This window comes from Mytilus galloprovincialis, chromosome 7 (genome assembly GCF_965363235.1).
Source record: "Mytilus galloprovincialis chromosome 7, xbMytGall1.hap1.1, whole genome shotgun sequence".
Lineage (NCBI taxonomy): Eukaryota > Metazoa > Mollusca > Bivalvia > Mytilida > Mytilidae > Mytilus > Mytilus galloprovincialis.
Window position 1 is genome coordinate 27,198,253 of NC_134844.1, and position 14,585 is coordinate 27,212,837.

The following is a 14,585-nucleotide window of genomic DNA, read 5'->3' on the forward strand; positions in this document are numbered from 1 at the left end:
TCCTATCGTATAAAATTTCTCAAAACAATGATACAAACGTATTAAATTCATTTTTGTTTCGTTGTTTCAAATTCTCTCTTCTCGGAAAAATACTCTCAACCATTTTTTTGACAGTAGTTTCGGTCATTATAGTTTGAAATGTTAGAACAACTGTTTGGTCTACAAGAAGTCGTGAAAATAAAACATTGAATGACGTAGATCATCGAGCTTAATACATTCAGAAGCACAGAGTTCCCCTTTAAGATCAGTTTGAGTATATTTTGGTATTTAGTAAGTGGTGTCGACGATCAAAGTTATAAAAATAGAATAATAAAATAAAAATATGTGGTAGGCATAAAATTAATTCGCAAACTCACTTAGAAGGGTACCAACTGCCTCTACAGCTCCATTGTAAATAGTCCCTTTTTGATCTTCTGGTGTAATTACTTCCCAAAGGTTCTGAATATAGTTCTGGACTTGCAAATGTCCACATGATGCAAATGCCCACCAAAAAGACCAAGCTATCACAGACTTATCTGAATATGCAGTTTTCAGTTCTTTCCATAAGAATAACATTCCTCGCTTAAAAGTGGATTTTTGAACATTAGAACTTTCTTGATTGGCTGCAAATCCAATTTTGTTGTCCAACTCTTTGTTCGTTATGTCTTTGGATTCGTCGTGCTTTTGAGAGTGAAATATATCCGAATATCCTGGTCTTCTTAATGTCACGGCTAAAATAAACGCTAGCGAAACACTAATCATTGATATTATATTTAGTTGTTTATAGTCCATCAAATTAAAAGATACGAGCAACTGTCCAGTCAGATATGCAGCAAAACGACCGATTAGAATTGCAGCTCGTGTAAAGCTGGTTATAATCTTGTAGTGCTCATTAGAAACCATTGCAAAGAGGTACGAATAGTAGGCTATTTCAGTAGCTGTTACGAGACCGTAGCAGACTTCCATGAATTTAAAAGCCAGAACACCTTGTGCCCACAAAAGAATTGACCATGTTGCAATGTATGTTGCACCTGAAATGTATATATTTTATTGATATTAATATGGACATTCTTCACATTGATATTTTAAAAACAACTTACCTCAATGTTCTCTATATAATGAGCCCGAAACACGCTGATACCAAACGGTATATGGCCATTACACTTAAAAACAATAATAATATGAGCAGCCATATAATGATGATATGAGTTTGATGTACAAATTTAAGACATTTTAAAGGGGCACTACTTACGAAATACAAAAACAAAATTAAATTATAGTTTGTTTTGTTCAATCATGAAAGAAGATGAAATAGTTGAATAATAATTCGCTTTTAGCAGCCAAAATAGTTCAGTTTTGTCAAATCAAGCAAAGTTACATCGATGATGAATTATTCAATTACAAGTGAAAAATTTGACCTCATTGAATCCGTATTCATGCGAACTTCAACTTAACCATTGAGTTAAAATTGGATACCACATGATTCAAGGGTGTTCGGTTATTAAAAGAAAAGAATTTAAAAAAATTAGTGAAACAAATGTAAATCATCTGATTGACTGATACTATCTACAAACAAATTGTTCTTATACAGGTATAATTGAAAATTACTTATTTAACCTATAGCATGAAGAAATCAAACAGACATAGAACAATCCATTTCCACGAGGTCCATATCTATTTATATTATATTTATGTTTATATCATGTTTTGTGACTGTCGGTTGCTTTTGGGTCATCTCGATAGTTAATTAGATGGCGACTACACTAAAAAACACACGAAATGTTGATATATATTATCTAGTATATGTAATGTTAACTGTTTATTTAAGACTGATTATATATAATTTGGATTTGTGTTCTAGAATGTTATAAATCTAATATGAGAATTTGAGTCTAATCGTTGTACATGATATTGACAGCTAGTGCCCTTTTAAAAAGTAGTTGCGTATGTGTCCGTATAAAAGAGTAAACGAACAAAAGTTACCAGGTAAAAATAATAAGTCACACATTTCATTATTTATCTGTTTGGTTACTATACTATATATAAAAATATTAATTTTCGCGAACCATTTAGGTCACCAGGCTCAAGCTAGCAGCCACTCGCTAGCAGCCACTTCGCTAGCAGCCAGTTTTCAGATATGTCTATAAACCCAAAAGTTACATAAGATTCAAACGTACTTTAAATGTTTTAATTAAACATATAATCACAAAATAATCTGTTTTTATATATGAGTGAGCAGCCGAAGACACTATTTAATGGTTTTTTTTCTTCAAATTAACATGTAATTTCCTGTTCATTACTTTATTCGCTTTTTATGTACCAAACAGCGTAAGTGCGCGCAATTTTAAATAGTGTATGAAGAATAATAAATAGCTATGCACTTATTTAAAGGCTGGCAAAGTTGTTGCTACATGACGGCGACTTTTCCATAAGAAATCCATTTTGTGATATTGAAAGAAATAGCTTTCCATAGTCTCGGCATCCTGTCAAGTAGTTCCCAAAAAGTATCAATAGTTTTGCATTACAAGAAAAGAAAATTGCACTCGTGCTTTACTATTTTTTTGTCAAACAAATTTGTTTTGACAAAAGATTCTACTTCTGAACAAGCGGAATGCGCTCACATTTGATTATACGAAAGGTTTATTTTTTGTACTTAATGTATGGTGTGCACGGAAAATATAAATTAGCAATTTATAAAAGAAACCTGCATTTGGAGCTATGGTGAAATTTTTCAACCTGGGCCATTTGGCCCATTGGACCTTAGACCATTACCTATCATTTGCACCTAGTGGGTAAAAAAGTATTGCCGTAGGGAATTTTTGACAGACTTTTGAAAATTTGGGGTAGGCATGTTTGACCCTTAAGACCAAAGTTCGGAGCTATGGTGAAGACAAACTATGAGTTGTCCCACCTGGACCTTTTGGCCCGTTGGACCCTAGCATATTACCTACTATTTCCACATAGTGGCTAAAAAAGTATTGCCGTAGGGAATTTTTTACACCCTTTTAAAAATTGGGATAAGGCATTTTTTTTTTAAATCTAACTTTGGACCCATGGTGAGGACAAACAATGAGTTGTCCCACCTGGACCTTTTGGCCCATTGGACCCTAGCCCATTACCTACCATTTTCACCTAGTGGCTAAAAAAGTATTGCCGTAGGGAATTTTTTACACCCTTTTAAAAATTGGGATAAGGCATTTTTTTAAAAATCTAACTTTGGACCCATGGTGAGGACAAACAATGAGTTGTCCCACCTAGACCTTTTGACCCAGTGGACCTTAGACCATTACCTATCATTTGCACCTAGTGGGTAAAAAAGTATTGCCGTAGGGAATTTTTGACAGACTTTTGAAAATTTGGGGTAGGCTTGTTTGACCCTTAAGACCCAAGTTCGGACCTATGGTGAAGACAAACTATGAGTTGTCCCACCTGGACCTTTTGGCCCGTTGGACCCTAGCATATTACCTACTATTTCCACCTAGTGGCTAAAAAAGTATTGCCGTAGGGAATTTTTTACACCCTTTTAAAAATTGGGATAAGGCATTTTTTTTTTAAATCTAACTTTGGACCCATGGTGAGGAAAAACAATGAGTTGTCCCACCTAGACCTTTTGACCTAGTGGACCTTAGACCATTACCTATCATTTGCACCTAGTGGGTAAAAAAGTATTGCCGTAGGGAATTTTTGACAGACTTTTGAAAATTTGGGGTAGGCATGTTTGACCCTTAAGACCAAAGTTCGAAGCTATGGTGAAGACAAACTATGAGTTGTCCCACCTGGACCTTTTGGCCCATTGGACCCTAGCCCATTACCTACCATTTCCACCTAGTGGCTAAAAAAGTATTGCCGTAGGGAATTTTTTACACCCTTTTAAAAATTGGGATAAGGCATTTTTTTAAATCTAACTTTGGACCCATGGTGAGGACAAACAATGAGTTGTCCCACCTGGACCTTTTGGCCCATTGGACCCTAGCCCATTACCTACCATTTCCACCTAGTGGCTAAAAAAGTATTGCCGTAGGGAATTTTTTACACCCTTTTAAAAATTGGGATAAGGCATTTTTTTTAAAATCTAACTTTGGACCCATGGTGAGGACAAACAATGAGTTGTCCCACCTAGACCATTTGGCCCATTGGACCTTAGACCATTACCTATCATTTGCACCTAGTGGGTAAAAAAGTATTGCCGTAGGGAATTTTTGACAGACTTTTGAAAATTTGGGGTAGGCTTGTTTGACCCTTAAGACCCAAGTTCGGACCTATGTTGAAGACAAACTATGAGTTGTCCCACCTGGACCTTTTGGCCCGTTGGACCCTAGCATATTACCTACTATTTCCACCTAGTGGCTAAAAAAGTATTGCCGTAGGGAATTTTTTACACCCTTTTAAAAATTGGGATAAGGCATTTTTTTTTAAATCTAACTTTGAACCCATGGTGAGGACAAACAATGAGTTGTCCCACCTGGACCTTTTGGCCCATTGGACCCTAGCCCATTACCTACCATTTTCACCTAGTGGCTAAAAAAGTATTGCCGTAGGGAATTTTTTACACCCTTTTAAAAATTGGGATAAGGCATTTTTTTAAAAATCTAACTTTGGACCCATGGTGAGGACAAACAATGAGTTGTCCCACCTAGACCTTTTGACCCAGTGGACCTTAGACCATTACCTATCATTTGCACCTAGTGGGTAAAAAAGTATTGCCGTAGGGAATTTTTGACAGACTTTTGAAAATTTGGGGTAGGCTTGTTTGACCCTTAAGACCCAAGTTCGGACCTATGGTGAAGACAAACTATGAGTTGTCCCACCTGGACCTTTTGGCCCGTTGGACCCTAGCATATTACCTACTATTTCCACCTAGTGGCTAAAAAAGTATTGCCGTAGGGAATTTTTTACACCCTTTTAAAAATTGGGATAAGGCATTTTTTTTTTAAATCTAACTTTGGACCCATGGTGAGGAAAAACAATGAGTTGTCCCACCTAGACCTTTTGACCTAGTGGACCTTAGACCATTACCTATCATTTGCACCTAGTGGGTAAAAAAGTATTGCCGTAGGGAATTTTTGACAGACTTTTGAAAATTTGGGGTAGGCATGTTTGACCCTTAAGACCAAAGTTCGGAGCTATGGTGAAGACAAACTATGAGTTGTCCCACCTGGACCTTTTGGCCCGTTGGACCCTAGCCCATTACCTACCATTTCCACCTAGTGGCTAAAAAAGTATTGCCGTAGGGAATTTTTTACACCCTTTTAAAAATTGGGATAAGGCATTTTTTTAAATCTAACTTTGGACCCATGGTGAGGACAAACAATGAGTTGTCCCACCTGGACCTTTTGGCCCATTGGACCCTAGCCCATTACCTACCATTTCCACCTAGTGGCTAAAAAAGTATTGCCGTAGGGAATTTTTTACACCCTTTTAAAAATTGGGATAAGGCATTTTTTTTAAAATCTAACTTTGGACCCATGGTGAGGACAAACAATGAGTTGTCCCACCTAGACCATTTGGCCCATTGGACCTTAGACCATTACCTATCATTTGCACCTAGTGGGTAAAAAAGTATTGCCGTAGGGAATTTTTGACAGACTTTTGAAAATTTGGGGTAGGCTTGTTTGACCCTTAAGACCCAAGTTCGGACCTATGTTGAAGACAAACTATGAGTTGTCCCACCTGGACCTTTTGGCCCGTTGGACCCTAGCATATTACCTACTATTTCCACCTAGTGGCTAAAAAAGTATTGCCGTAGGGAATTTTTTACACCCTTTTAAAAATTGGGATAAGGCATTTTTTTTTAAATCTAACTTTGAACCCATGGTGAGGACAAACAATGAGTTGTCCCACCTGGACCTTTTGGCCCATTGGACCCTAGCCCATTACCTACCATTTTCACCTAGTGGCTAAAAAAGTATTGCCGTAGGGAATTTTTTACACCCTTTTAAAAATTGGGATAAGGCATTTTTTTAAAAATCTAACTTTGGACCCATGGTGAGGACAAACAATGAGTTGTCCCACCTAGACCTTTTGACCCAGTGGACCTTAGACCATTACCTATCATTTGCACCTAGTGGGTAAAAAAGTATTGCCGTAGGGAATTTTTGACAGACTTTTGAAAATTTGGGGTAGGCTTGTTTGACCCTTAAGACCCAAGTTCGGACCTATGGTGAAGACAAACTATGAGTTGTCCCACCTGGACCTTTTGGCCCGTTGGACCCTAGCATATTACCTACTATTTCCACCTAGTGGCTAAAAAAGTATTGCCGTAGGGAATTTTTTACACCCTTTTAAAAATTGGGATAAGGCATTTTTTTTTTTAAATCTAACTTTGGACCCATGGTGAGGAAAAACAATGAGTTGTCCCACCTAGACCTTTTGACCTAGTGGACCTTAGACCATTACCTATCATTTGCACCTAGTGGGTAAAAAAGTATTGCCGTAGGGAATTTTTGACAGACTTTTGAAAATTTGGGGTAGGCATGTTTGACCCTTAAGACCAAAGTTCGGAGCTATGGTGAAGACAAACTATGAGTTGTCCCACCTGGACCTTTTGGCCCATTGGACCCTAGCCCATTACCTACCATTTCCACCTAGTGGCTAAAAAAGTATTGCCGTAGGGAATTTTTTACACCCTTTTAAAAATTGGGATAAGGCATTTTTTTAAATCTAACTTTGGACCCATGGTGAGGACAAACAATGAGTTGTCCCACCTGGACCTTTTGGCCCATTGGACCCTAGCCCATTACCTACCATTTCCACCTAGTGGCTAAAAAAGTATTGCCGTAGGGAATTTTTTACACCCTTTTAAAAATTGGGATAAGGCATTTTTTTTAAAATCTAACTTTGGACCCATGGTGAGGACAAACAATGAGTTGTCCCACCTAGACCATTTGGCCCATTGGACCTTAGACCATTACCTATCATTTGCACCTAGTGGGTAAAAAAGTATTGCCGTAGGGAATTTTTGACAGACTTTTGAAAATTTGGGGTAGGCTTGTTTGACCCTTAAGACCCAAGTTCGGACCTATGGTGAAGACAAACTATGAGTTGTCCCACCTGGACCTTTTGGCCCGTTGGACCCTAGCATATTACCTACTATTTCCACCTAGTGGCTAAAAAAGGATTGCCGTAGGGAATTTTTTACACCCTTTTAAAAATTGGGATAAGGCATTTTTTTTAAATCTAACTTTGGACCCATGGTGAGGACAAACAATGAGTTGTCCCACCTGGACCTTTTGGCCCATTGGACCCTAGCCCATTACCTACCATTTTCACCTAGTGGCTAAAAAAGTATTGCCGTAGGGAATTTTTTACACCCTTTTAAAAATTGGGATAAGGCATTTTTTTAAAAATCTAACTTTGGACCCATGGTGAGGACAAACAATGAGTTGTCCCACCTAGACCTTTTGACCCAGTGGACCTTAGACCATTACCTATCATTTGCACCTAGTGGGTAAAAAAGTATTGCCGTAGGGAATTTTTGACAGACTTTTGAAAATTTGGGGTAGGCTTGTTTGACCCTTAAGACCCAAGTTCGGACCTATGGTGAAGACAAACTATGAGTTGTCCCACCTGGACCTTTTGGCCCGTTGGACCCTAGCATATTACCTACTATTTCCACCTAGTGGCTAAAAAAGTATTGCCGTAGGGAATTTTTTACACCCTTTTAAAAATTGGGATAAGGCATTTTTTTTTTAAATCTAACTTTGGACCCATGGTGAGGAAAAACAATGAGTTGTCCCACCTAGACCTTTTGACCTAGTGGACCTTAGACCATTACCTATCATTTGCACCTAGTGGGTAAAAAAGTATTGCCGTAGGGAATTTTTGACAGACTTTTGAAAATTTGGGGTAGGCATGTTTGACCCTTAAGACCAAAGTTCGGAGCTATGGTGAAGACAAACTATGAGTTGTCCCACCTGGACCTTTTGGCCCGTTGGACCCTAGCATATTACCTACTATTTCCACCTAGTGGCTAAAAAAGTATTGCCGTAGGGAATTTTTTACACCCTTTTAAAAATTGGGATAAGGCATTTTTTTTTAAATCTAACTTTGGACCCATGGTGAGGACAAACAATGAGTTGTCCCACCTGGACCTTTTGGCCCATTGGACCCTAGCCCATTACCTACCATTTTCACCTAGTGGCTAAAAAAGTATTGCCGTAGGGAATTTTTTACACCCTTTTAAAAATTGGGATAAGGCATTTTTTTAAAAATCTAACTTTGGACCCATGGTGAGGACAAACAATGAGTTGTCCCACCTAGACCTTTTGACCCAGTGGACCTTAGACCATTACCTATCATTTGCACCTAGATGGTAAAAAAGTATTGCCGTAGGGAATTTTTGACAGACTTTTGAAAATTTGGGGTAGGCTTGTTTGACCCTTAAGACCCAAGTTCGGACCTATGGTGAAGACAAACTATGAGTTGTCCCACCTGGACCTTTTGGCCCGTTGGACCCTAGCATATTACCTACTATTTCCACCTAGTGGCTAAAAAAGTATTGCCGTAGGGAATTTTTTACACCCTTTTAAAAATTGGGATAAGGCATTTTTTTTTTAAATCTAACTTTGGACCCATGGTGAGGAAAAACAATGAGTTGTCCCACCTAGACCTTTTGACCTAGTGGACCTTAGACCATTACCTATCATTTGCACCTAGTGGGTAAAAAAGTATTGCCGTAGGGAATTTTTGACAGACTTTTGAAAATTTGGGGTAGGCATGTTTGACCCTTAAGACCAAAGTTCGGAGCTATGGTGAAGACAAACTATGAGTTGTCCCACCTGGACCTTTTGGCCCATTGGACCCTAGCCCATTACCTACCATTTCCACCTAGTGGCTAAAAAAGTATTGCCGTAGGGAATTTTTTACACCCTTTTAAAAATTGGGATAAGGCATTTTTTTAAATCTAACTTTGGACCCATGGTGAGGACAAACAATGAGTTGTCCCACCTGGACCTTTTGGCCCATTGGACCCTAGCCCATTACCTACCATTTCCACCTAGTGGCTAAAAAAGTATTGCCGTAGGGAATTTTTTACACCCTTTTAAAAATTGGGATAAGGCATTTTTTTTAAAATCTAACTTTGGACCCATGGTGAGGACAAACAATGAGTTGTCCCACCTAGACCATTTGGCCCATTGGACCTTAGACCATTACCTATCATTTGCACCTAGTGGGTAAAAAAGTATTGCCGTAGGGAATTTTTGACAGACTTTTGAAAATTTGGGGTAGGCTTGTTTGACCCTTAAGACCCAAGTTCGGACCTATGGTGAAGACAAACTATGAGTTGTCCCACCTGGACCTTTTGGCCCGTTGGACCCTAGCATATTACCTACTATTTCCACCTAGTGGCTAAAAAAGGATTGCCGTAGGGAATTTTTTACACCCTTTTAAAAATTGGGATAAGGCATTTTTTTTAAATCTAACTTTGGACCCATGGTGAGGACAAACAATGAGTTGTCCCACCTGGACCTTTTGGCCCATTGGACCCTAGCCCATGACCTACCATTTTCACCTAGTGGCTAAAAAAGTGTTGCCGTAGGGAATTTTTTACACCCTTTTAAAAATTGGGATAAGGCATTTTTTTAAAAATCTAACTTTGGACCCATGGTGAGGACAAACAATGAGTTGTCCCACCTAGACCTTTTGACCCAGTGGACCTTAGACCATTACCTATCATTTGCACCTAGTGGGTAAAAAAGTATTGCCGTAGGGAATTTTTGACAGACTTTTGAAAATTTGGGGTAGGCTTGTTTGACCCTTAAGACCCAAGTTCGGACCTATGGTGAAGACAAACTATGAGTTGTCCCACCTGGACCTTTTGGCCCGTTGGACCCTAGCATATTACCTACTATTTCCACCTAGTGGCTAAAAAAGTATTGCCGTAGGGAATTTTTTACACCCTTTTAAAAATTGGGATAAGGCATTTTTTTTTTAAATCTAACTTTGGACCCATGGTGAGGAAAAACAATGAGTTGTCCCACCTAGACCTTTTGACCTAGTGGACCTTAGACCATTACCTATCATTTGCACCTAGTGGGTAAAAAAGTATTGCCGTAGGGAATTTTTGACAGACTTTTGAAAATTTGGGGTAGGCATGTTTGACCCTTAAGACCAAAGTTCGGAGCTATGGTGAAGACAAACTATGAGTTGTCCCACCTGGACCTTTTGGCCCATTGGACCCTAGCCCATTACCTACCATTTCCACCTAGTGGCTAAAAAAGTATTGCCGTAGGGAATTTTTTACACCCTTTTAAAAATTGGGATAAGGCATTTTTTTAAATCTAACTTTGGACCCATGGTGAGGACAAACAATGAGTTGTCCCACCTGGACCTTTTGGCCCATTGGACCCTAGCCCATTACCTACCATTTCCACCTAGTGGCTAAAAAAGCATTGCCGTAGGGAATTTTTTACACCCTTTTAAAAATTGGGATAAGGCATTTTTTTTAAAATCTAACTTTGGACCCATGGTGAGGACAAACAATGAGTTGTCCCACCTAGACCATTTGGCCCATTGGACCTTAGACCATTACCTATCATTTGCACCTAGTGGGTAAAAAAGTATTGCCGTAGGGAATTTTTGACAGACTTTTGAAAATTTGGGGTAGGCTTGTTTGACCCTTAAGACCCAAGTTCGGACCTATGGTGAAGACAAACTATGAGTTGTCCCACCTGGACCTTTTGGCCCGTTGGACCCTAGCATATTACCTACTATTTCCACCTAGTGGCTAAAAAAGTATTGCCGTAGGGAATTTTTTACACCCTTTTAAAAATTGGGATAAGGCATTTTTTTTTAAATCTAACTTTGGACCCATGGTGAGGACAAACAATGAGTTGTCCCACCTGGACCTTTTGGCCCATTGGACCCTAGCCCATTACCTACCATTTTCACCTAGTGGCTAAAAAAGTATTGCCGTAGGGAATTTTTTACACCCTTTTAAAAATTGGGATAAGGCATTTTTTTTAAAAATCTAACTTTGGACCCATGGTGAGGACAAACAATGAGTTGTCCCACCTAGACCTTTTGACCCAGTGGACCTTAGACCATTACCTATCATTTGCACCTAGTGGGTAAAAAAGTATTGCCGTAGGGAATTTTTGACAGACTTTTGAAAATTTTGGGTAGGTTTGTTTGACCCTTAAGACCCAAGTTCGGACCTATGGTGAAGACAAACTGTTAGTTGTCCCACCTGGACCTTTTGGCCCGTTGGACCCTAGCATATTACCTACTTTTTCCACCTAGTAGCTAAAAAAGTATTGCCGTAGGGAATTTTTTACACCCTTTTAAAAATTGGGATAAGGCATTTTTTTTTAAATCTAACTTTGGACCCATGGTGAGGAAAAACAATGAATTGTCCCACCTAGACCTTTTGACCTAGTGGACCTTAGACCATTACCTATCATTTGCACCTAGTGGGTAAAAAAGTATTGCCGTAGGGAATTTTTGACAGACTTTTGAAAATTTGGGGTAGGCATGTTTGACCCTTAAGACCAAAGTTCGGAGCTATGGTGAAGACAAACTATGAGTTGTCCCACCTGGACCTTTTGGCCCATTGGACCCTAGCCCATTACCTACCATTTCCACTCTTTTAAAAATTGGGGTAAGGAATTTTTTTAAATCTAACTTTGGACCCATGTTGAGGACAAACCATGAGTTGTCCCACCTAAGCCTTTTGACCCATTGTACCTTAGACCATTACTATCAGTTACACCTGGACAGTTGGCCAATTTGACCTTGAATTATTACCTACCAATGTGCCTTTGTGAAAGAAAAGAGAAAAAAGCCACCTAATAAACACAAAGTATGTCTGATCAGAGAGAGAATAAGGCTCAGGAGGTAGAAATCTTTAGTTGCCGCTACCCAGAATCTAAATCATTCATTTATTTATAGGAGCATACGGAGGAGGGGTGTCTTTGAAGGTCCTGGTAGCACCTAATATCAGACCGGCTTCGTCGTTGAATTGCTGACCACGTGCACGCCTCAAGTAAAGTCCATCACCATAGGTGATCCGGGCGTTTGAGGGTTTGAGGTAGAAATCGTTACCACTAGGATTCACTGTGCAAATAAACTCACAATAGATACCAGAATTAAAATATCTTAAAATTTCAAACGCATCCACCAAGTTTCAGATAAAATCATGATCCCAATACCTTGTTGACGGGTACACCACCCAAAGCAATCAAGTCTCCAATACCCAAGGCAGATAGAATGGTTTTAGATACCATGTGAAATGCCCTCATTGCCAACCCTACGAACATGGGTAGGTATCCACCTACTTTTTGCATGTTTTCTTTATCTGCGTTGTACTCAGCTCCAGATTAATAACACCAGTAACTTTTTGAAGAAGTTTGATACTCTTTTGAACCTGCCGAGAGGTGAACCACATCTTGTGTTCGCATTACAGGTTTGCATGGGACAAACAAATGGAGACTTGACAACCTTTCTTGGCAGCCCAGTGTAGTTTATTTACTTGACCTTTCAAACCATTATCGTGATAAGTTATTTATTTATTCCCTTAGAAGATGAAAATGGATAGTGAGGTGTTCGCCGCGGAGTTTGATGGGATCACCATCCTGATCGGTGAGATAGGTGCACATGCGATTGATGGTGTTCATGGTCACTGGTAAGTACACCAGTTTTTTGGGGGGTTCTTCATACCAGGATCGACACCGGGAAAGAAACTGCAGATGGTGGATTACTGCTTTCCATTAACATAGCTCCCATAGTTAATACCGCTATTTGCCAGCTGGATGCTGATGATGCTGATGATACTAACAATGTGTTTCCCTTCTGTATAGCCCTATCGTAGGTGTAAATTTGCCGTTCTAATCCCAAAACGGTGTTGCGGCTATTTGTTAAGTTGAAATCTACTTCGTAGTGCTTGGCGAGAGTTAGTGTTGCTCTTAGGGTTTCCCGATTTGCATCGATAATGATTTTGGCTTTGTGTTTGTTGAGCTGCAGCTGTCGCTGTATTTCATCGTTGATGCCATAGGAACCTGTGTGAATGTTGGGGATGGAGTATACGTAGTAGGTCTCATGATTTACCAATGACATCTTATAATCCTTTCCAATTTTTAGTGGATTGAAGCGGGTATGAATTTGGCTATGGTTCCCGGATACTAGTACTATGAAAGAGAACCCCTGTTTAAGTTCGGTTTCGGTTCGGTGTCCGTCAGATTCCAAGTACAAATGCTTCGGTGTTGGCGGAAACATTGCGATCGAATTCGGCTCGTATCTGGATGTCCACCGTGGATTATTTCAGCCGCTCATACTGATGACTTGCATAGATGACAAACACCGGCTATAAGCCTGTGATATCAGAGGTATCGGTGTTGACGTCGCCGTTACTGAGGAGAATGACCATGTTGTAGAGTTTCTTTCTGATGTCTGCAGCCTCCTTGAACACTCTTGGCCTTGCAACCCTACTTTGAATGAATTAAATACGACGGCTGGGTAGCGTTCAGCGTTGACAGTAATATGGATGTTCCGCAATCGACAGTGTCGCACACGTCGGCGTCCTGGGTCTTATCCACACTTTTGTCGGTTTGGATGGCAATGATTGTATATCTAGGCTTTTGAGTACCACTTGTGGCATATAGGCGACAGTTGAATTGTGTGTTTTTGGGAACGGCGATAGAATCACACTGCCACATGCGAAATCCACAGTCGATTTTACTTTTACTTTGTATGGTTTTGTACAGCCGCATCTTGTTTTCGTCTGATGGGGTGACGTGAAGAACGAACCAAGAGATCTGACTCAGAATATTTTTAGCCACATCGTTGACTGTGGCGGCTCAGTGCATGGCATCGGCGTCTGAATCACGCGCAGTAGTGACAATGCATGCTTTAATACGTATACGATCTTGTCGTAGTCGTCTGAAAAGCCGAAAATATGTCTCAGGGGTATGGTGAATGAAAAAGCTCCTTTGTTGTCAGGTTTGGGTAGAAATTTTACCATGACGTGATGCGAACCCTGTGTTTTCGGTCTCAGCTTCGGTAGATGAATCCTTGCAGCACAGCTAGTTGAGACCTTGAGATTTGGAGAAATTAATATGTTCGATTAGCTGGCCTGAGAGAAGAGATACACGATTCCCTTGTGAAAGAGAGACACTAGATCTGCATCAGCATAAGCACTACTGTCGTTCTTTTGCAGTTGCCCCTCTACCAAAAGATCACTTTCAGCGGGATGGAGTCTTGTGTTTCGATATTGATTAGGATATCACCTTTATTATTCAGGTTGGCACCAGTTTGAGGTTCGTATTTGTGAACCTGATAAATTCCTGGAGACTTTCATCTAAAGTCAATCCTTCGGTGATTGTAAGGATGTCAGACATAATGTATGTATTTTTAGCGTGGACGAAGTGGTAGATGGTTTATAACACTTTACCAACCGCATGGTCGACGGCTTAGGAGGCCACCTTTTCAACACCTTTCAAGGCTACTGTGTCAAACAGTCCTCTACCACCGTAGTCGTACTTTCGTGCGTAACCTTTATTTCATTTGCAAAATTTATTTATAGGATGCGACGATGAAGCGCCTTATATTCCTCAATGCTGACATGTTTACCCTTTTTAATAGCATCAATAATCGACCCAATTTCGTTGCGC

General features: G+C 39.7%; 1 protein-coding gene across 1 annotated transcript in view; it reads right to left on the reverse strand.

Moving 5' to 3' along the window:
- The window catches only part of LOC143081609 (thiamine transporter 1-like), a 44,541-nt gene that overhangs the window by 4,551 nt on the left and 25,405 nt on the right, over positions 1–14,585 (reverse strand). Inside the window, exon 3 of the mRNA XM_076257392.1 lies at positions 357–1,010. Within this exon, the coding sequence (XP_076113507.1) occupies positions 357–1,010 (654 nt within the window). The remainder of the gene's footprint in view (positions 1–356; positions 1,011–14,585) is intronic.